At 34.0% G+C, this 23,760-nt stretch overlaps 2 protein-coding genes across 2 annotated transcripts in view; one reads left to right on the forward strand and one right to left on the reverse strand.

Annotated features, from left to right (window-relative positions):
• The window catches only part of LOC147064621 (obg-like ATPase 1), a 29,729-nt gene extending 12,798 nt beyond the window's left edge, over window positions 1-16,931 (forward strand). Inside the window, exons 3-11 of the mRNA XM_085957745.1 lie at window positions 176-232; window positions 3,655-3,782; window positions 5,835-6,010; window positions 6,447-6,524; window positions 6,789-6,886; window positions 7,078-7,218; window positions 12,767-12,863; window positions 13,672-13,819; window positions 14,921-16,931. Coding sequence (XP_085813871.1) covers window positions 176-232; window positions 3,655-3,782; window positions 5,835-6,010; window positions 6,447-6,524; window positions 6,789-6,886; window positions 7,078-7,218; window positions 12,767-12,863; window positions 13,672-13,819; window positions 14,921-15,006 — 1,009 coding nt within the window. The 3' untranslated portion in view covers window positions 15,007-16,931. The remainder of the gene's footprint in view (window positions 1-175; window positions 233-3,654; window positions 3,783-5,834; window positions 6,011-6,446; window positions 6,525-6,788; window positions 6,887-7,077; window positions 7,219-12,766; window positions 12,864-13,671; window positions 13,820-14,920) is intronic.
• A 242-nt stretch (window positions 16,932-17,173) lies between these two features.
• On the reverse strand, window positions 17,174-23,499 carry LOC147064622 (uronyl 2-sulfotransferase-like). The gene is made up of 4 exons (XM_085957746.1): window positions 22,919-23,499; window positions 20,137-20,294; window positions 18,671-18,960; window positions 17,174-18,565 (listed from the first exon to the last, which is right to left on the reverse strand). The coding sequence occupies exons 1-4, from the start codon at window positions 23,279-23,281 to the stop codon at window positions 18,366-18,368; spliced, it is 1,011 nt and encodes a 336-aa protein (XP_085813872.1). The 5' UTR covers window positions 23,282-23,499; the 3' UTR covers window positions 17,174-18,365.
• Window positions 23,500-23,760: the final 261 nt, after the last annotated feature.

Consider the following 23,760-nt stretch of genomic DNA (forward strand, 5'->3'; position numbering starts at 1 on the left):
CTTCGCTATACTTAATTGGACGAATGACTACCTAAGCTAATCACAGAGATAGTTGTAACCAAGGATCATTTAAACATCATATTGATTTTCCGTTGTAGGCAACAAACCTGATACTGAAATGAAATCAATCACAAGTGTGATGTATTGACCAAGGTAATTTTGTTTCAGCACGTAGGGTTCCTGTGCCGGACGAGAGATACGACTACCTCTGTCAGTTCCACAAACCTCTAAGGTAAGATAACGTCATTGTCACGTCATGTTTGTGTATAATTAGTACCTACTGTAATGCAATTGATAACGTCATACATTGAAACGTAAAAATCGCAGCATTGTAACCGTCATCAGGCCCCATATTATGGATCGGTGCTGGGTATATTTAAAAGGAAGATATTAATAAGATGGCTTGTGGTGAGGAAGGTATAGCCGCGAAATATATGGGCGGTAATTATCCTGTCATCTGACACGTGAAGCAGACTATGTTTCAGGATTCGGAAGACACTCCACCACCCAATAGGGGCATCGTTAATATACAAGAAGGGACAAGTACTTTTGGCAGACCTAGACTATGTGGTTGGACTGCGTAGAGAATTACACAGCATCCCTGAAACCAACGTAGTGCAGAGAGCAGACAGAAAGTGGAGGTTACGTTTCATGGAGGCAGGCAATACCCACATTGGGTTACAGTGCTGATGATGAATGAATACATAATATCTTTTAGTTGAAAATTTATTATCGACGTTTATTACCGATCAATATGCAATATTCAAACCATATCCGTTTAGCCCATCGGGTCATCCGACCTGGTCGCCACAAAGGTTTATTACAGTTTTTTTTAAATTGTCGGCGTCTTGCTGCGGACGTGAAAATCTCTTCACATAGTAGGTACCTATAATGTTTGTCAGCTTAGAATTAGCTTTGTTTTATATTATTATTTATGATGTTTATTATTTGTTGTTCCTCGTAAACCTCTCTCCTATGGTGACATTTTATTAAAGAAGTAACTGTAAACATATTCAAAATACACTTGAGTGCGTGGGAAGACTACTCGAGTACTACTAGAGAGTAACTACTCCTGAAACATGCATAGCCGTAAAAAAAAAACTGCTGATGCTTCACACAAACGTAGGGCCTCGTTATACGCTCGATTACGTGAGAGCTTACAAGATTACGTCATATTCATTCGTTACATTTATATATAAATATTAATTTCTCAAACAGTAGAACAACTGAGGGTAATATTTAAAAAAAGAAACAAAAGAGCGTCAAATTATTTAGAATTGTGTTGCCAACTTTAGAACTGTCAGAGACAATATCTATGTTGTCTCACCAATATTTAGGTACCTACTTATATTTATACTTTGTATTATGACGGGAAACTTTACTCAAAATAAATATAAAAACGACGAGCTATATAGCTACACTTTTCATCATGCAAATTTAGAACTTTTTTCTTTAGTAAAGGGACTTGAAAAATCGTTTACTTTTAGCTTTTGCTTCTTTACATAGAGTAAGCAGGATTGACTGATTTGTATTTTCCATCGAATTTCCCCCGAACCATAGTAGACAGACGCAAACGTATTCTCAGTAAAGTTGGTAAGTACCTATCTACTAGGAGCTTGTAATAATAATGCCACGAATGATGTCAATTCACGCATGGCCCTACGCAAATGATTGCCTTCCTCACTCCTTATGGTGCAGGGAACTCCATTCGATGAATTCTTTTTCCTTCATTTATTATGAAATTCTCAAATTTAGTTTCATTAAAATCTTACTTCGCATTGATATTCCAAGTTTAAAGCGGCTACCGCATCGGTTTATAATGTCGTGGGTCCCGGGTTCGAATTCCAGGTTTGGCAAATTCACTGTTTTTGCAAGTGGCTAACATCCATTTCTCGTTTAAAAAATCTGTTAATACATCCTCCACTCTATGGAGCCCCATATATTATAATCTTCTTAGGATCGAACTGGTAAAAAAAATATTACCCAACTAGGAGGAATGGTCACCCAAGAATGTACGAAAAAATATCTACATTCTTGTTAAGTAACTTTATACTGGCATCTATAATTTAGGAAAAATATCATGTAAAATGACAGCAACGCTATTTTCACTAGTTTTACCACTGTCAAGGAAAGTGTTATGAAACAATCAATAATTTAATGCAGTCATCCAAATGGTCTTCTACTGTGAAGATTTATTTAATATATCGATCGATGGTGTTAGTGAATTTATTTCTCAAAAATGCCTTCAAAATAATATTTTTGAAATTGGAACTGCATAGAAGACATAGAAGCATAATTCGGGCTTCAAATGTTGAAAAATGTAAAATTATATATAATATAATTCCAAAAATATTGAAGAAAACCTTATCTACCTACATGTGAACTGACATCGAGTATCTAATCTTTCTTCTTTCGTTTATATTTATTGTTCTACTGCGCCATTCGATTATATTCCATATGCTTTGAAAAGTGAAAGCGCTGAGTTGAGAACGATTTTTGCAACGATTTTCCATTGTTTTACTCTAAACAAAGTTGTATGTTTCTCTGGGATTAACCAGTATACCTAATAATTTAACAAAAAATCATTTTATAAATATATATTACATCGCTAAAATAGCCTCCAGTTGTATGCCCCTGTGGAAAAGACCACACAGAATGAACTCTGCATTTGAATTGCTAATTTTGCTTTGCGAGAGGCGCCGCTTTGCGACCCCTGCGACTCAATTTGCGTCGACAGCTACCCCTTTTGACGACTCCGCTCCAGCTTTGGTACACAGTTAGCTATCCGCTCCTTTGAATTCGCTCACAGAATTACCTTTTTCTGCAAATTCTGCTGTCTTTCGTCCTACAATGTTACTCTATCTATAGTGTATGCCTTTGACTTTGTGTTCACACTCTTTGGTTGGCACTTATTTTAAGCCTGATCGTTTCCCCGCCATTTGTGCGAATTTCGTATTTTTTCGTTGTCGTAACTTCTATCTCAAGTCTCTAAATAACACCTGATATACAATTAACTAGTTAGTATCTAAGTAGGTACCTACCAAATATATCCATATGAAATTTGTAAATATGAATTATTAATAACATAATATGTTGATATATCCATTCTTAAGGACCCTACAGACTCAACAGAGGATCTAATTTAGTCAGGCTACCGGGGCGATTTGGTTAGATCAGATGTGATATCAAGCCATGTGTAAATATAGCTGGCGATATACGATAATGTCGGTGACCGTGTCACGTCTGACTGAAATGGTAAATCGTAATTATTTTTCCTTAATTGTGACTGTTTCAATTGAATGTGTTCGGTTATTAATTGCACAATGTGCGTTATGTCTAATTGGCGTGTAACAATTTAGTTTAAGTTAAATCAATGTACTATGTTAACTGCGGGGGATAGGGATATCATCTTTAATCACTGGCGTATAATTTAAAGCAAAGTACTGCCGCATTTTTCTCATCATATCCTATCCTGAACCATCCCATGTATGCAGATTCGATATGAAGCAATTTATATATTATTTCGTTATGCATTTAAAAAAAGTGAGCTTTGACAGTGGACATCATTTCGACACTTTTCGAACTTGTTTTAGAAGAATTAGTTTTATTTTAAATGAAAATTTTAGACGTTCAATTTGTAATCTTTTTCAACAGCAAGGTTTCCGCTTTCCTGAACATCGTCGACATTGCTGGACTAGTGAAGGGTGCATCAGAAGGCCAAGGATTAGGAAACGCTTTCCTATCTCATATCAAAGCTTGCGACGCCATTTTCAATTTGTGCCGTAAGTTTTCTTTTTCGATTAATTTTATACTTTTTCGTTATTTTGTATGTAGGTACCTACTGATTATCATTATCACAATATGGATCTCACATATATATCTGAGATAAGCACCTACTGAATTGTTATAAAATTACTACGGTAAATTAAGTTTTCATGGTAGGTAATGAACTTAACAGATTTGTTTAGATGGCGCAACAAGAACTGCAATTTTAAATCTTTTCCTGCAATAACCCTATTGTTTTATCAGGAGTTTGACAACTGGCTCCATCTTGGTGGAACCACGTGTTTTCCATGCCCAATTCGTTTAATTGATGCCAAAAGAAGTTTTGATCACATTCACGATATCGATTTCCAGTTCGATGTTCATCTTCGAATGAATATGGTCCAATGACGCCTCCGGCCCAAAAACCATACCAAATCTTGACACGTTTTGGACGAATCGGTTCTCTTGAATTGCTTTTGGGTTTTCTGTTGCCTATATTTGGCAATTTTGCGTTTACATAGCCATTTAAGTGGAAATGCGCTTCGTCGCTGAAATGTATATTTTTGTAATCTTCACCTTTTTCAATGTGCTAAGCACAAATTTTATTCATGAACGTACGACGGTGTTGATGGCCAGCAAGCAGACTTTATTTCTTGGACCAAATTGTACTAATTTATAGGTTGTAAGCCCAATTTGTCGTAACGAACCCAATTGTTTCGAAAGATGACAAGTCGAAGTGCTTGGTTCATTTGCGATACTATCTCTTACACTCTTACAGCATCAATATTCCCCCTTGACCAAACTGGACGATGACGAATTGCTGTTTTCTTCTTTTGAACAGAACCACTTTCTTCTAATTTCTTGATAACATTTTTCAGTGCATTTTATTTTGGCATATGATTTCGGGGAAAACAACGCGATTTTTACGACGTTGCGTTGCTGGTGTTTTCACCATTTCTTTAATAAATTTTAATACTTATTGCAGTTCTTGTTTCACCACCCCTATATATAAGAATATTTTTAGGATATGGAACGTTCTGCTTTTTTGCGTAGGCCATGTCCTTACTATGTATACATACTATAATATTGTAGGTGTGTGTTAGTATGTGTGTGAGTAGTTGATATTTTGCCAGGGTTGCTATTCGCGAAAACCGCACCATCACCTCGCAAACAAACACGGCAAATGAATGTCGCGACGAGGCGCACGACGCGCCACCGCAACGCTCTTTATGGAGGCATTATTTATTTATTCTGTTCGCCCATTTGCCGCCAAATTGCCGCGAAACACGTCTGCAAAATTTGCGGTTTTTGCGATCCAAAATGACGCGTTCTTAAACGTCGGCGAATTCCAAGGGAAAAAAATAATATGACAACCTTTTGTCACTGTTTCGTGATAACATCAATTCTAACACATTACGAAAACCAATTTAAGTTAGCAATTCCATGATGCAATTATCACCAACAACTTGTTTTTTGATGATCGTTTGCATTAACTCAGCCTGAGACGCATTCTTAACCCATATACACCTCTCATGTGGACGCGTTGTGTAAACACAATAATTACGGTATACCAAATCAGTGTACTCCCTAACCCTTCACCAAAAACGTTCCACCCCCTCTCCCGCGATTCCCCTTCCACCATCTTATTCGTCCAGAGCCACGAGGGCGGTTTATTAGTACATAATACTGGATGAATAGATTTGTCTATCAATAAAATTGTCTCTTCTTCGAGCTATGTATCTTGCCCGTTTCCTGCAACTCTATTACGTAGCGTTTTTCCTTACCTGTTAATAGGTACGTAACACACACCACATCTCATACTACGTTGTGCTACTCTAAGTTTCTAAACCTCTATTTTACCGAGAGTCTATGTTGCACATGCATGTGGGATTACTGGAGATACGCACTGGCCATTTTTGTCATAATGTATGTAGGTATTCACACTCACACGATTCCCTGTTCGTATTGTATACTTATTTGGTGTAGCCAATCAATTAGGTAATAATCTTGTCAGCCATCAGTCAGAAGATCGATGAACACTTGTTTTATTGATTTCATTAAATCACCAGGTGCTTTCGAAGATGATGACGTCATTCACGTAGAAGGAGACGTAAATCCCGTGCGCGATCTTGAGATAATCGGCGAAGAACTACGCATGAAGGACGAGGAGCAACTCCTCGCAGCCTTAGATAAGCTGGAAAAGACTGCCGGACGAGGAACAGACAAGAAACTTAAACCGGAATATGTACGACATCTGTGTTAAATATTTCGCTATTCTTTAGAACAGTGGCAAGTGTAGGGCCTCAGTGGCAGCGTTTTGCGGAGCGGAGCAAGCGGTATGCATATTAAACAAGAGTGTACACAGTATGCACGTTGCACGCTCCGCACCTGCAAAATGATGCCACTGAGACCTTACGCTTCGGCACATAAATCATAATAAGTAGGTAGGTATATGGATTCGGTTGAATCATTAATAATTGAATATTATAATTTGTTTGTACCTAATTGAAACGACCATATTTTTATGAAAATGTCCATTTTTGGTAACCCAGATATTACTACAAAATATTAACAAATGTATAATTGAGGTGCTGAAGATTACAATGAATACAAGTGACATAATATAAAGTTTTAAAAAAAATGGGATATTTTATATTTTCGTTAATATTATTGTATTTCAGGATGCCCTCCTCCGCGTCAAGACTGTTTTAATGGAAGAGAAAAAACACATTAGATTTGGCGATTGGAGTGTTGCTGAGGTTTGCCTTTCATAATTATTATTATATACTTACCCATATTACATAATATGTATTAATTAACTCCAAATGATAACCTGTATTTTCGCAAACCGACCAATGTACGACTTTTGTGTTTTCTTTGTTAGGTCGGGTACTTCTGGGACTAGCTCGTATGTCTACTTACATTTCGATATGAAATATTTTGCTGGTTATGTAAAATACAAAAAATACTGACTTAGTGTGGAAATAGATTATTTAATCTTTAAATGTGTTATTTTTTTACAGATTGAAGTTTTAAACAAACACCTCTTCATAACCTCAAAACCCGCTATGTACTTAGTGAATCTATCGGAAAAGGATTATATTAGGAAAAAGAACAAATGGTCAGTAATCTTAAATTCCTTATTATTTTAATATGCGTTTATTTGTGTATACCTATTTTATAATTCCCACCTAAGTAACACTAGACTCATGATTATGTCGACACTATAATTTATTATTTTAGTAGATACCATAAACAAAGTAATTAATTTAAAATTCGAATTCATTCTGTATGCGTTCATGCCATTAACAGGTTGGCCAAGTTGAAAGAGTGGGTAGATAAGAATGATGCCGGCGCGCTGCTCATCCCCTTCTCTGGAGTCTTCGAGAACAAGATTGCCGATATGGAGCCAGATGAAAGGGCCAAGTACCTCAAAGAAAACAGCATCACAAGGTAAGGCTTTCGAAGATCTCTATTTGATTTACACACTGTCCTTGTTTGTATTCATTTTTCAATCTCCTGATGATTTCATTATACAGGTATTTGAAGCCCACGAAGCTGCGATCTAGCTAAATATCACATAAAATACGATACAGGTCAATTTCGTTTGAAATTTGACTCGGATCGCTACCTACATACACCTGTGCGTCCAAAAAAAGTTTTAAATCGAAAGTTGTATTAAATCTATTTACGAACATTTTAAAACGGTTCATAATTATTTATGTTCCGCCGCGATGGCAAGCATTGCTCACGTACAGATGTTGTTGGTCTGAACTAGAGCTTATGATCGAGAATTCTCGAGAAATAATTAGAAATGTGTTTTTCTTGTTTTTTTTTGACATTATTTTTCCCGTGAAAGAACCGACTGCATCAATTATTTAACATATTATATCATTCCCTTCTTGGCCGTACACTCATGGCTCAGGATCGTGACCACTTTTTAATTTTGCCATCCTTTGAGCGACCAAAACTTTCCATCCTTCTCGATCTTCCGCTTCTCTCAGGGCAGAATGAATGGTGCCCCCCAGTCAGCTCTTTCACTTGGTCGCTTCAGCGCGCAGACGCTCTTCCTCTTATTATGGGCAGTCAAATGCAACGAACAAAAACTACACATGTCAAGAGCACTTAGTACCTATCTGTATATTGCCGAAACAGCGAAAGAACGCATATAAAGAATATTCGGTATAAGTCGGTTTACGGGAAGCCAGACGAGAACCGCGCCAATTTTCATAGCCGATTTTGTCAAAAGTCAGAACAAATAATCCAGTATATCGGCCATTTTCAAAATTCGTTTTCCGCTGGCTTCCCTTAAACCGACAAGAACCGAATATTCTATAGATTAGCCGCCTACTATGTTTACATATCTATAATTACCAATTCAACCTCAATATAAACGTTGCGGAATCGGCATTACGTACCTCTAGGTACAAACCTTAAGTCTTTGATTAATTCCTATTTTCTTTTTAAAAACATCATTGAAATAATTATTAACATGTGTATTCAGTATATACTACGTAAAGTCTGATGAAATGATACTTATGTGTCTAAGGTATCTACCTATCACTGCACACAGATTTCAGATTACATTCCATCTGTGGTTATATTATTTTTTATTGCCGGCTCTTTTCTTGTCATTCAAATTTATTATTCCTAACAATATTCAAATGACGTTCGCGCATACGCTATGAAACCGCGCCACGATTGATAATATTATAATATTGAAAAAAAGTGAACGAGTTTTCAACGAGGGTGAATGTTGAAAAAAAAGTATTCATACGTAATCGCCCTGTAATTTGACATCTCGAATTACCATCAAGTCGAATTCAGAGAGCGGCTCTTTTAAACCGCCAAAAAGGTATTCGATTTTAATGTTTGATGTTTTCGGACAGACTGTATCAAGCTTTTTCGAACGCAATAATTTCAATTTTGAATTTTCATCGAGATATAGAATTATCATGTCGGTTGTGCTATAATTAACTATATATTGTGATTTTTTGATGATATATCGATAATAAATTAGCCTATAGCCTATCGGGGACGCATTCAATGTAAATTAATAATAATGAAATCATTCCACTTTTAATCAATTCTATTTAAGTAATAATCCCAGTATGTACCTACATGTTCACGATCATGATCCCATGGGAAATCATTTTCAGTCTGTCACGCCAATATTTATTATGGATGTAGATGTAAATATAAGAGTTTGGACTATACTAAGCAAGGTTTTCTAAAGCATATTGTTTTTGCTCACCTTTTTTTTGGACACGTAAATTATTTTTTGAACCTGCAGGTTTTCCAGCCTATAATTAGGTAATTTTCAAAAATGTTTACTTTCAATCCCATATCACTATTTTGGGAGTTCTTGACATTGCCTATTTGATTTTCATACCTCGTCAAATTCATCATCAAGTCACTTCAAAAGCATACTAAATATAAATGACGAATTTTCAATGGTGGACAAATCTAGGCAGGTTTATTTTCAAAAAGCGTCATATTCATTTCAATCAATCACGCCATCGCAAAAGCACACACCATTTTGCTAAATGTCATATTATATTCTGAAGGTGTCGGAGAGATGACGTATTTTGTTTTGTTGCTAGTAAACACAAACATTTTAGGAAGGAAGAATTAAAATATCGGATTTTCTCACTCTATGAAAAAATGGATTTGATCAAATTTAAAAACGACCACCTGAATATCTTCTGCGAATATTTTATTTATACAAAAATACCGATGGACATTTACATTCCACGTGATTTATTAATTGCAAGCAACTGATTAGCCTATTTGTCATTCCATTGTTTTTTTCTACCAGCAAATGTATCTATGTAGCCTGTAGGTACCTATATAGATACGTTATGATCAAATCGAACTTAGAAATGATTACATTTTTTTATTATGATATTATTTAAAGTTGATTGAAAACTTCTGATATCGAAGGTTCCATATTGCGTATACTTTTCTCACTCGTATCTCGGGCAAATGAGTGAGATGGAAAACTCGGGATGAACACGTTGTTTCAATACAATCGTAATAATCGACAGCCGAAAATAATGACAATAATGTCGAATGATAAGATGAAATGGAGGTTGGATGCGTCATTTTGTCTGCAGCCCTCTGTGTTTATGTTTTATACCTGTTTATTGCCTTTTGGTGGTTTTATTTATCGAATGGGCTGAAATGTGGGCGTTGCGTGGTGACAGGCAATGGCATTATTATACGATTTGATTCGAAATTTGAAATAAATCGTATGTGTTTCGAGAAATGCAATTATTTATTGCACATCGGAAATAAAACCTCTTTAATGATAATTATTCTATTTAAATATCTGTATCCAAGTAAAAAAAATACAGTCAACAATTCTAAACCTAGTCTGTTAATATGTGATATTAATATGATGCGATTATCTAAAAACTAATCATGTGATATTTTAATTTCGTTTATAGGTACTACCTACCTACGTGGTAATTTTATTTACTTCAATCCATCAGTTGTCTTTTGCGAGATAGATTGGAAAATTTGTCATGATGTTTTTTAGGTAGAAATTTATTTCACGGTAGACCGCGATATCAAAAATCGATAAATGGCGGACAAATAAAAATTCCGATGTGTACCTATATTACAATAAAAAGTGTTTTTTTTTACTAAAGCTGATATAAACTAATGCGATTTATTGGCATTATGTAGGTAGATGAATGACAGATTCTTCTGGCATTGCGACCACGATGAAATCACATTAAAACGGTGTTAGTATCATTTGAAAGTAACAATCCCAACACGTACATGAGTCATCCGCACTGCCAGAAAAATCTGTCACCATTCTACCAACCTACTTATAAACACAACCGATAAATTTTTTGATCATCCCTAATAAGCTGCCGAATGTTTCTGGTTCTTATTTTTATCTAGGTATTTAATATACATTTTTTTTGTTTATCGCCATCAAATATTTAAATTTGAAATTGGAATAAATGGAACGATTCCTTTTTCCGTGGCGCCATTGTTGTCCGCGCGGCATGCCTGCCACCCTAATTACAATAATCATCCCGAATATTATTTTATTTTCATCGTATGGTCAAGAATCAAGACTATAGACGTGCTATTATTGTTTTATATCCAAATTTGTTACATAGTTATTATTTTGTTAGAAGATAATAATGTTTTATTCAAATATAATCGGTGCACATGTGTTGTAAATCTTTCCTGGTGTGCGTTCCAAAAAATGCAAAACTTGATGCATCGCTATTGGATCAACTTTTAATCTTTCTAGTTGTCGCCTGATATTTCTAGGGCTTCGCGGAAAATAACAATAAATAACAACAAAAAATAATAATAAATTATAATTAAATGGACACGTTGCCAAAATACTTCCGAAAAATTTCACCAAGAGAATTCGGGAAATAGTTAGGCAAAAATAACAAAAAGATGTTGAAACGGAAAAAACTGCCGACCAGAACCGGGACTTAAAAAATAGCCAGTTAATAAAAATTGTCAAAGTAAAGTTAAAAGAAAGCCGTTCACTTTGAACCGGAACTTAATGTTATAAATTCGCCGGTATTTTTTTTTTTGACAAGAAAAGCTGAAATTAAAGCTCTCGACTTTTGAACCAGAACAAAATTTCTTAAATTCGCTGGTGAAATAGTTTTTATTAAGAAAGGCCTGAAAAGGTCTCGAATTTGATCTCAAATGGATTCGGCCAGTAAAAAATTTAAATCGGATGAGTTAAAAAATAAACTAAAGATGTTTCTTGAGAAATTAGTAAAGCAATTCAAGAAAATTTTCGAATGTCTAGAAATGAAAAAAAATCGAGAAATCAAAAGCTCTGGAAATATACCTAATCAATAAAAATCTAGGGAATAAAGATAAAATAAGAGGGATTCAAACACACATCTTCCACTGAGTGCTCTTATCCATTAAATTAGCGATCTGTGTATGACACATTCAAATTAATCTCCCCAATCATAGTCTATTACGTAAAGCATTGGCTTCTCATCCAGGGGCCATGGAGCCCCTGGATTCAAGTCAAAGTGAAATCACAATACTTCTGTATGATTTAGTCAAGTCCTGGGTGTTTCTGTGATTATTTCACTGCTACTACTGCACTACTACTACATTGTTGCCATTGGGGCTCATGGCCTGTTGTATTTTTTTTTTAAATACCAAATAACTACATTGCATAACTACAACTACTGAGGTGCACCAAATAATTTGTAATAATATAACAATAATAATTGCCTCTGTAAATTTACAAAAATCTCTATTATATTAAACCCCCCCGCCCCTCATACTGGTACTGTAGATAAAATTTTAATTAAAAATAGCAATTTTAAATGCGAAGCGTGTTCTCATGCAAGCACAACGTATTTAAAAATCGCATACCTACCCGAAAAGTTTATGCAAATTCTTGCGGACCCAATTGCAAATCGTTGGTGGGCCTCCAGTTGGCAAAAATCAAAGAGTGATTGGTAGTATAGTAGTAATCGGTGTTGCTATCCTCATAACTGTATCTACTTTCTTTTTCTTCACACTAATTATATTTAACAAATACCTACTCAAAAGTCAATATCTGACATTCTTGTAAAGTTTTTAAATAAATTATTATCAATAACTAATTCCTGTTTTATATTACTTATTGTTTCACGCTTGTTTAGGTAGAACCAGATCCAAATCCCTTTTTTATTTTTGATTTGTTAATGTGATTATTTAGGACGAGATATGCTGCAGAAACATCATTGTCGGCCAGCGTTGCTTTATCTCAAGTTACGTATACCCATAAAATACATCGGCCTCACTTGCCCAATACTGATGTCGGGTCATACATTGCCCAGCAACTGGGCAATAATTTCACCATTTTTTTGACAATTGTATCGGCAATCTGCAATTTTTGATACTCATTTACTGACCCCTTAAGTTAACAAAATTTATCGTGTCCATTAAATTGGCAATCTGTAAGAATAAAATATAAATTATTTATGTTGTCATTGTATTGTTTTTTCAGTGCTCTGGATAAAATCATAGTTCAAGGATACAAGGCACTACAACTGGAGTATTTCTTTACCGCGGGCGCTGATGAAGTGAAAGCGTGGACCATTCAGGTATCCACATATTTTTTGTTTTAATTAGCGATGCCGTAATATTACTCATTATAATACTTTGCTTCTTTTGGGTGTTACATCTTGATGTAAACCTTGGTTACTCTCCTTAGCGTTTGCCTCCATCTATATACTGACTATCCATTTTCTATGAAGTTGAGCAGCCAATTGTTTGCTCTCTTAGTTACAAAAGTCAAACTCTTTGCCATACATGACCCATCAATCCTATGTATGTGACCCAATCATATTAACACAATGCTTACGGTCCCTTTTAATAAATTTTGTAATTAACGTGTTAATTTGCATTTGAAAAGTAATTAGTAAAAACACAATTTTGTGCGGCCCGTAAGCTATGGGTTAAAAGGCTCTGAGTGGGTCTTCATCCAAAGTTTACAGATCATTTTTGTATCTTTCACTAAGATGTAACTATACTTCAGTTAATTTCTTTTGATACACTCCTGATAACCAACTGAAAATATATTATAAAGCTCTTTTACTTCAGGAACCGTCCGAAATTTGTACCTACACATTTTTCATTTTAGTTTTTAGTTAGATGTGCAGTTTCATATGAGAGGTCATTTTATGCCAATACAAAAATTTACCGGAAAGTGTTCTGGAGTGGAGTATCCAAAATAAAAATATCAAAATCTTTTTAATGAAAAAAATGGTGGACAGGATTTAGAACAGTGAATTTGACACCCTATTGCATGTATTGAAAAACACTCCAGAATATCATAGAACATAATCTCTAGTTTAACTCCATGTTAAGAGTGTGCATGTGTACTGTAATAGGACAATGTGATATTTCCAGAAAGGAACGAAAGCACCGCAGGCCGCTGGACGTATTCACACAGATTTTGAGAAGGGATTCATAATGGCAGAAGTGATGCACTTCAAGGACTTCAAAGAGGAAGGAACTGAGGCTGCAGCCAAGGCAGCAGGAAAATACCGGCAACAAGGTAAAAACCACAACAAATCTCAATTGGAAAGATCGTGTCGTCTGCCAGATATAAACAAACTTCCAATATTTTAATCTTTTATCAATACAGTAGGCGCTCGGTAATCCGGCGTTCACGAATCCGGCACGTCCAACTCAGCTCTCCTGCTCTATAATTTGGCAGGTTTCACATTAATTTGCCGGATTACAGAACCGAGAGCCGTTCGCTCGGCAGTTCAGTGCCCAACCTTGACAGATTATTTATAATTTCCTATAGAAATCCAATAATTCGGCATAGGTGAAAAAATATGGGTGTCGGATTACCGAGAGCCTACTGTATATAAATAATTTTTTTCACGTAACCCTTGATTTCATTAATTTCACAATGATGATATAAACTATATTAAATTCTACATGATGGTTTATTAGTTGATAAATATTTGTTGTAACACCATCAAGATTTAAAAAATAAACTACTTGTCTCCACTTGAGTACTGATGTATGCAACCAGGGCTTCAAACCGTTCCGGTTCAAGTAAAAAAAATATATATATCGGTTCGGTTCCGGTTTTCGTTCTGAAAAAAATAATAGTTTTTCCGGTTTTCTGTTCAGCTCAGGTGATTAATTTTTAAATGTTTCCAAGACCTAAGACATCTTGCACCTATGACAACTGAAGTAAGGAGTAAGATCACGTTAACACGCGTGTTTGAACATAATTATACCGAACTGAAAAAAACTGATATTTTTTTTCGGTTCGGTTCCGGTTTTCATTCCCTCAAAAATAACGATTTTTCGGTTTTCGGTTCAGTTCCGGTCAAAGCCCTGTATACAACTCACAGAAAGAAACGATACCCTCCCTATTACACACCCCAGCACTATTCAAGAATAATACCTACTACTTGGAAACCATATTAGCATATTTAACTTACTTTGAAATAGGTTATTAAATATTGGGATTAATTATTTTACCTCACGGTACACTGATTTAGTACATCACAATGCATTGCAAAATATCTTTGAAATAATTAAAATTTTGTGGTCGAGGAAGAAGATGAAAAACATGAGTTTTGTGACATTTTTTTAAAGAAATTGAGGAATAAACTGATTTTTTCATCAATTTCAGGTCGAAATTACACTGTGGAAGATGGCGACATAATATTCTTCAAATTCAACGCAGGCGCTGGATTGAAAGACCCCAAGAAGAAATGACGGGACAAAGTTATGCTGATGTTGGTACACCTGCTCTATCTCAACATGCTTTTATTTTTTATGCATGTCGTACCCTAATTTATCATTTTTACTCAAAACTTATTATTTAAAACTAATAAAATCATTTGACAGTCAGATCATTGTAAAATTCCTCACAACCATTTTGGTGATATAAAGTAGATGTACAGCTTTACAAATAAACATCTCATAAATAGAACATACCATTTTATGTGAACAATTTATCAACTTGTGTACAACCAATGTTTTTATTCAATACACGTGTGTTAACTAATTTTGGATTACAATCATTCATCGTCTCATATAATATTGTCATGACATCTCGATTTAAGCTTATTCATAACTTATATCTAAGTCACACATAGCATAATTAGCATCGCATTGAACTAAATGTTCTCTGCAACTAAAAACAAATAAAAAAAATCCCATTTACTTACCTTATGGAATGTTTGTATAAAAAAAGTAACTTGTATCAAAACTATATTTCATAAATTACGTGTGTGACATGCCCCCAGATAAATCTAGACATAGGTAACTCTACTATTACTTTTTTGTCGTAATGGAAATTTAAAAATCCCTGTGTTAACACCACTCCCTGATAATAATTCTTTAATATGCCCATTGCTCATATGACGAAACTTATACATTCTTATTTATATGTCACTGACTCGCCAATCAACTGTATTTTGATCATATAGTGTTAAATAAAAATGGACAACAGAATAATTGAAGTTATTAGTTTCAAAGTCAGTGACCTCCACTTTTACTTTTTTTTTTTTTAAATAGTTTTCTTGGTTCTAATAGTACTTTTCCATTGTATGTAGGTATATTTATAAAATATCAAATCCAGCTCTGTTTGTTAGTGAAACGGAATTAAACCGGAGGTTGGTTGCAAAGTTGGTTATTTTCATCGGCCACCTTTTATACATGACGACTAACTTTCTACCAGGGCTTCGAACCGTTATTTTTTTTTGTTTCAGTTTTTGTTCCGGTTCAACTAAAACTATATAAATATCGGTTCGGTACCAGTTTTCGTTCCGAAAAAAATAACAGTTTTTCCGGTTTTCGGTTCAGCTCCGAGTAATTAATTTTTACGCCTAAGACAACTGAACATTTGAAGTGGGGAGTAAGATCATGTTAACGCACGCGTGTTTGAACACATTTTTTTCGGTTCGGTTCCGGTTTTCGGTTCAGTTCCAGTTCGAAGCCCTGCTTTAAACATTATTTTTTATTAATTTTAATTACGTATAGAAAAATTTATTTTGCTATTCGTTTTTTCTACATTTTACTAACATGCAAAAACAAAATATTCTATTTGCAGTAACTTAACAGTTTTTTAATGATTATCTCGAAATTGCCGAATATGGAGGTTACTGACTTTGAAACAGCCTCAAGTGTAAATTATAATCTTTCATATTGTAATGGATTTTCTATCAACATAATATCATTGTGAAACTACTTTCATGATTGAAAATATTTTTTTATTGAAAGTGAATTCCATCCATTGATTGGGCGCTTTTGTTGATAATACTCACTTAATGTTCAAAATAAGATATCTATCCCTCCGTGTGGGCTGTATACTAATCGTATACTACATGAATACTCTGATTAATTAATTTTATAAGTTCCTCACTTCAATTACATGTTATCGATGTAACATAATCTTTTGTTTATTCTGCCACATGGATCTGCACATGAAATGTTGAGATACGATGAATGTTTCTAGATCATAATGATTGAAATATTTAATAAAATGATTTGAAAGTCACCACGCACATTTTCTCTATGTATACCTATTTTTAATACCCCAATTATTTAAGGTCTTTATATTATCAATATATATTATTCTTTTGATAAATGAATGTCTACTATAAATTCAATTTAAATAAAAGTTCAATTAAGTTAAAGATTTCTTTATTTATATATCATTTTCATTTAGGTTAAATATTAATTTATATATAATACTTTTTCTAAATATCACCAATATCAGTTTTTCATCTATATTTTTGTACATAATTAAAATTATTATACCTACATACTTACGAATACAATATTAAAGCATTTATTATGGTCATAAAGGTAGTGCTGGTTAAATGGTTCATTTATAAATATATACATAGTACCTTTTACTTTTTCTGTTTTACTTTTTAAATTGTACTATTTTGAAATGCAAAAGTCACTCTAATACATGCAATGACGGAAACAATCTTTTGTCTCTGCATATCATCAGCATCAATTTAGTTGGGTCACACATACAAACTCAGTGCGACTGCATTTTGTCATTGACACTGTGATTTAGTTGAGATTCGCATAACACAATATTATGTAAGTTAATGTACTGTTGCTCATATCATTGACACAACATTGTTTATTGGAAAAGCATGGCACTAAAGTATCCATACTATTTGTAGCGCCTGAGTCGTCTTTAGTGCCCCTGCTTGTCAGATAGGAAAGAACACAAAAATGACAACTGAAGGTGATCATAATGAATTACGTATCAGTTTACAAATATCCTTCTAAAAATTGAAACACCGTGCATTAAGTATATTTCTAATTAACGAATGTAGGTAGTATTTACAGCTATTTCTTATTTTTTAAATTACTAATTCAAAATCATTGTTTCTTCGTCTACTCTAAAATGACATTTATACAGTTTGAATATTTTCACAATTGGGATATAAAATGTTTCAGTTGTATGGATTAATAAGTCGTATCTGTGTCGTGATGTGTATGCAATTTTATTAGTGTTTCCCATTTCGGATTATATTATTGTCGAGTGGAATGTCTATTTTTGACCATTAACCATTTTTGTCTTTCGTTTAATTGGAGAAATTAGTTAACTCGCCGATAGTAATCAATATAAAGACGGATATTGATTCACTCTTATTTCTATATTCCCCAGGAAGTACCACCACAATTTTTAGTACTGGTATATGCTTGAAATAGATTTTCTCTCTCAGAAACTCTTGTATCTTCCTATGCATTAATCATCGTTGTTCAGCGTGAGGGGTAAAATTGAAAATCACACTGAAATACACAAGACTTGAACATGCCTAATTATGGTAATGTAAGAAAAGTATGGTTTGATCGTAACATATTAATATAATATGGTAACTAACTTGTGTAATAATTAGGTCCATAAAATATAAAAAAATGAATACTATTGATTATTCATTTATCCAAACCAATCCAAACACTGCTTTAAAACCAAAGAGAAACTATTAAGTATTCTATTTTCAAACACTTTATAATACCATTTTTATGGCTGTATACTAACCACTTTCATGTTTTATAAATAAACTGTTTCTAAATTCTATTATCAAATCCTTTTTTAATATTATTTATGGCTGCTCTATTTGAAAATTAACAAGGCGATGTTGGGAATTGATTTTTTTCTTGTTTAAAGCTTGAATGCGTACTTGATCAAAGAGGCGAGCTTTTATCCAGTAATAGAAATCATATTCCGCTGCTAAAGCTATTTTTAGATCAGCTTTGACATCTTCCTTGGTGTACATCTTCTTTTGCCATTTCTTGCGTGACCCTGACATGAGAGGAAAAATTCAAATTAAATCATTCAGTTATTTAAAATTTATATTTCAAAATGCAATAATATAAATCATATTTTTACAACAGTATCAATAGTTACCTGGCATTTTTTTTAAATAAACTTTGTGCGCCCCTCTTAAGAATAATGACAATTTATTTTCAACGAGGATTAAAGTTTCGTTCATATGTTCCAAAATTCCGACAATGGGAAAAAACCTTTCGACGTTTTCTTTGGCTCTCTTTAATGCCCATTTATTATTTAGTTTCAAACAGTCTTCATGATGACCGCAAAAGTAAGGTATGGTGTGTCGGTAAGTGCTACTGTTCAGCTTTGAACATCCCGGGTGACCTGTAGACCAGCACGCTGATCGGATATCTCCGCTGGAAACACTAGAATGAGATGATAAAATTTTTAATCTGAATTAAATTGTAATTATCAATTTAGGTGTGGATATTTAGATTTTAATGGTAATTGATTATTACCTTAATAATAATTTTGTAAGCAATTTATAGATGTCTCTGTAAAATTTTAACAATGCAATGTTTCAAAAATATATCTCTTACAAACATGAACAGTTGATAGCTACCAGCCAAGATATTCTAAACGTTTTCATGATTTTTTTAACAGGATAGTAAATAGTATTCTATTTTTATCATCAGCCGCCACGTTCTTGGTAAGGTGCCATTTCCTCAAACAATTTTGAACAAATAAAAATGCTTACAAATATCTATGCCAAAAATTTTCAGTGAACTAATGTCATCTGTGATAGCTGTTGCTCTTCGTAAAATAAAACAATAGCATGATTGGGAAAAGTTATATTATTCGAAGTAAACAAAATATAATGTTGAAATTATGTATGAAAGTAATATATACCTAATGGTTTGGTTTCAATATTTCATGAAACAAATATTTCAAACATTATTCATGTATTTGATCAGAATTTGGTACCTGTATGCACAATGCATGGATGCATATTAAATCATAGTAAGTACCTACACTACTATGGAACACATATTAACATGCTTTCAGTTCGGCCCCTTAGGCTCCAGAGGGCCAATGAAATGTATCTCATTTTTCTCTACTATGCAGGAGAACCCAAACACAAGTAAATTTACATTCCACTGATATTAACAGGTGTTTCAGGTGATACATATTGAACTATCTTTACATTAGTGAATTTTTTGATGTCTCTGTCACTCTTAACATAAAATGTTAATTTATGTTCAGTACTATACATAAATTGCTAATAATTAGGAAAAAGGGGCGAGTATTAATTTTATTGTGAGCGAAGATGAATTGGAATAATTTTCTTCAAAACATTAGTCCATCATTATAGTGATATAGTATATCATATATATATATAGATATAAGACATTGAATATTATTATATCATAGCAGCAGACGTCCTAGAAACGATCGGCGGCACTACATTTATTCCCTGCTCTTCCTTTATCAAACACCACAAAATCGTGTTCTTATTATTTATTTTATCAGTCAATAACAATAGCTAATTTATTTATTCAAGTAAACACAAGTAATGTCTGATATTAATTTAATTTAAATACCTGGCTATATATTGGTCGATGGGATCTCTCACCAGGTTGAAATATGTTGGGGATTGGCAACCAAATTGAGAAAAGTTGGTGAAGAAGACACTTCTATCAAAACTTAATGGCACTGCCTCCTCTCGTATCGTGTTTGATACACCCTTAGAAAATTCTTTCTGCAAAATAAGAAAAAAAAAGATTTAACTCCTTAAAATTAATGTCTATTTTAATATTTTTTCTCATTCAATGATTTCTGCGAATTTATAGTACATGGTTGTGTGAGACCTTGAAACAGGCTCTGTGCTTATAATGCGTTGGCCTTGGGTCAGCAGACAGAAATCAGGCGGTTGCAATCGCAAATAGACGAATGATAGAGCAGAGACAGGTGTTTAATCAAAAATCAAAGTACAAATACAGTCATGGATGCAGCCACAAGGTGTCAGCCATCTAAAACTCAAGAGCATATATTTATATATGCCTGAGGTGCTTGCATAGCCAATGTTCGTGAGATTGGTAGCGGCCGGCAGTGTGATTGTTGATCGCATCAGAGTGTGACTATACTCTGTTCACAAGACGTAGGAAGACCGACAAAGATGGTTTCCGCAATACCATTTCACAAACGTCATACTTAGAGTTACATATTCAGTCAATGAAATGAGTCACTCAAATTTGAACATAAGTCTTCACCTCAATCACATTTCATGTCTTGTTCTTATTGATTAGGTCATTCGAGTCACAAAGAACAAAATTTCTCATCAAATGGATTCACGAAGAACGCTCTTGAGTTACTTCTGTCTTCACAACATTCACAAAGTACCATTTGACTCATTCTAATCTTCAAAGCGTTAACGAAAGAAGTTGGCTTGATGGAAACATAGCTTTTAGTCATGATGCATGCGCGTATAACCTGGTATATGACTGTTTCACGGGCAGACTCTGACTCACATGTCTCAAAACAGTCGTACATGAATGATGCATCTCAATAATATTTACTTACAAATTATTTCACACAGAATCATAGCTAATTTTCACCTACAATACTATATCCTGGTTATAAGACAACCAGAAGATGGTTCCGGCGCAATCCCTGAGAGGATTCTGTTTTGTTTTCTGTTTTGTTAGTGTCAGTTGAAATTTGTGTAATTTTTGTTCAATCTTCAATCAATGTTTTACCAAATGCCACCTTTTGAAAAACGAAAAATACATAAATAGTTTTTTCTCAGATTGCAAGGAATTAAAAGTCACACATCCACCATTGGTCAATAGAGTCTGGAAGTTTGAATTTAAATGTTAAATATACTTAACTTGATTCAACATTACAAACGACGGTCGCCAATATTAGTGGAATTTGAAATAACATGTTAGTTCACTTTGTCAATATTAATGATTGCATCCACAGACGCACTAAGGGTGGGTGCCAGCCCAAGATTGCCACCCCATCCCGTAAATAAAAACTATTTTTTCATTTGGAATATGACAACGGTTAAAAAAATATTTTATCATCAAAATATTATATTATAATATTTATACTATCGACCGAAGTTACTTTATGGAATTAGAATTTGTATTCATAATTATAATCCAAAATGTCTTAAATTGATAGGTATAGAATAGATGGTGCACTGAACCATTTATAAATTAATAATATTCAATGACGTGGAAGAGTAATTGAGTAACATATTATATTTTTAATACGAGTAATATCATTAAAAATGTTTTTTTCTGACTTCAATCGCCCCATGGATACTGCCGCCCTGGTGTTTCGTACCCCTATCATCCCCGCTTAGCGCGTCCCTGATAGAATTTGGTAAAGTACTCAGATTGGGATGGTTGTGGGTTCAAGTCCGATTCAGTACAAATATTATGTAGGTATGCAGTATTGAATGAATTTAAAGGAAACAAATAATTAGATAAAAATTTCGGCTGTTATGCCTAGTCCAGACTAGGGAATCCAATCCCGAGCCAAAATCTTGATCCCGGGATTTCGGGATTACAATTTGACGCTTTTTTTCAATAGTTAATACCTATAAAAACTTTATATACACAAATAACGTTGATAAAATCAGTCAAAAATAAATCTAGTATAATTTATACTATTTAAGACATTTATTGTTAATATTGTGTAAGTTCAATCTATGTGTACTTGCCAGACCCAGGATTCGAACCTGAGACCCACGGCGTTATAGTCCAAGTGGCTGACATCCATTTCTCGTAAAAAACAAAATCTGTCAATACAAACCTCTACTCTGTGGAGGCCCATATGATCCTATTAGGATCGGACATGGTCGAAAGAAGAAAAGAAGTTCAATCTTGGAAATACGTAGGTTTAATGGAGTAAATAATATTGTTTTATAAATAATAATGTGAAAGTAAAACAGCTTTATTTATTTATAAAAAGATAATATAATACGGTTATTTCTAATGTATTTATATCTTATTAAAAGTATTTTTTTCTGTTATATTTTCGTTTTTATTTTATTTTCCATAAAAATTGATTGAAAAAAAAATCAATCCCGAAAGTTTCGGGATTATGTTTACCAATCCCGGGATTCATAGGTATCGAAAATAGTTCGGGATCCCTAGTCCAGACTGAACAGTTTGGATACAATGTTCATTTGTTGCCGCGCATATGTATCTCGGTCTGGTCTACGCAAAACAGAAAACGATTCTTCAAAAATGAATTTGTACAATCAAATCGACGAATTTGCGCGGTTTTTTTAATTATGCAACGGCTTCTTTCGTAACTAGAAATGCGCGCGAAATTCGAAAAGAGAACCGAGGAACTTAATTGAATACAAACTTGCTCCGCATGAGTCAGCCTTCCAGACATCCCCCCTGCCAATCTAACATGCTTGAAGCTGTTGATTCCTTGCAGCCACTGTAGAATCAAAACAAATATTTCACTACCGGATCCTGGCACCCGATTAAACATCAGAACGTGATCACTCAACGATGTACTTTTGGCAAGTTCCGACAAACTTTTGGTAACATGCCTCGACGAATCTTTTGTAGGCCGAAGAACGTTCGTAAACAATAACGATCCATCCTCAGATCTGTCCTTCGGCCTTGAAAATATAACGCTTTGAAAATAAATACACGAAATTGTAAACATGAACAAAATTATATATAATATTTTCACTTGTGTTTTGGTAAAAAATCGCATTGTTCGATCATCGTTTCATGTGAAAAAGACACTCGCGCCTGGCTGTATACACACACGTTGGATCGATTCAGCAGTGAAATGGAAAGTAAATTTAATACTCCGCAACATGTATGGGTAAATGGCTGAGTCTGCAAAGAGAGATAAGTTCACACTTTCATAATGTCACTGGGTCAAAGATCTCTCGCGCAGTCATCTATCAATCTACCTACCTGAAGTGAACATTACATTGAGCAGATACTAGATTTACCAGTATTTACTTACAACGTGATCTCACCACGGTTTCAAGGTTAAAGTCAGCACGAAATAATATTATAATTCAACAATAATTAATGATAAGTAGATAGGTACCTAGATGCATTGTAAAAAATGTACCTATGGGAAACTAAATATCCGCCAGGTAAAAAATGGTCAATAAAACAGCGACACTTGATTCAAAAAAAAAAAATAGAACCTTATATCAAATTTTGTAGATACCTAGA

This window comes from Rhyacophila brunnea, unplaced genomic scaffold (genome assembly GCF_057557595.1).
Source record: "Rhyacophila brunnea isolate RB1 unplaced genomic scaffold, BYU_Rbru_1.0 scaffold_7, whole genome shotgun sequence".
NCBI lineage: Eukaryota > Metazoa > Arthropoda > Insecta > Trichoptera > Rhyacophilidae > Rhyacophila > Rhyacophila brunnea.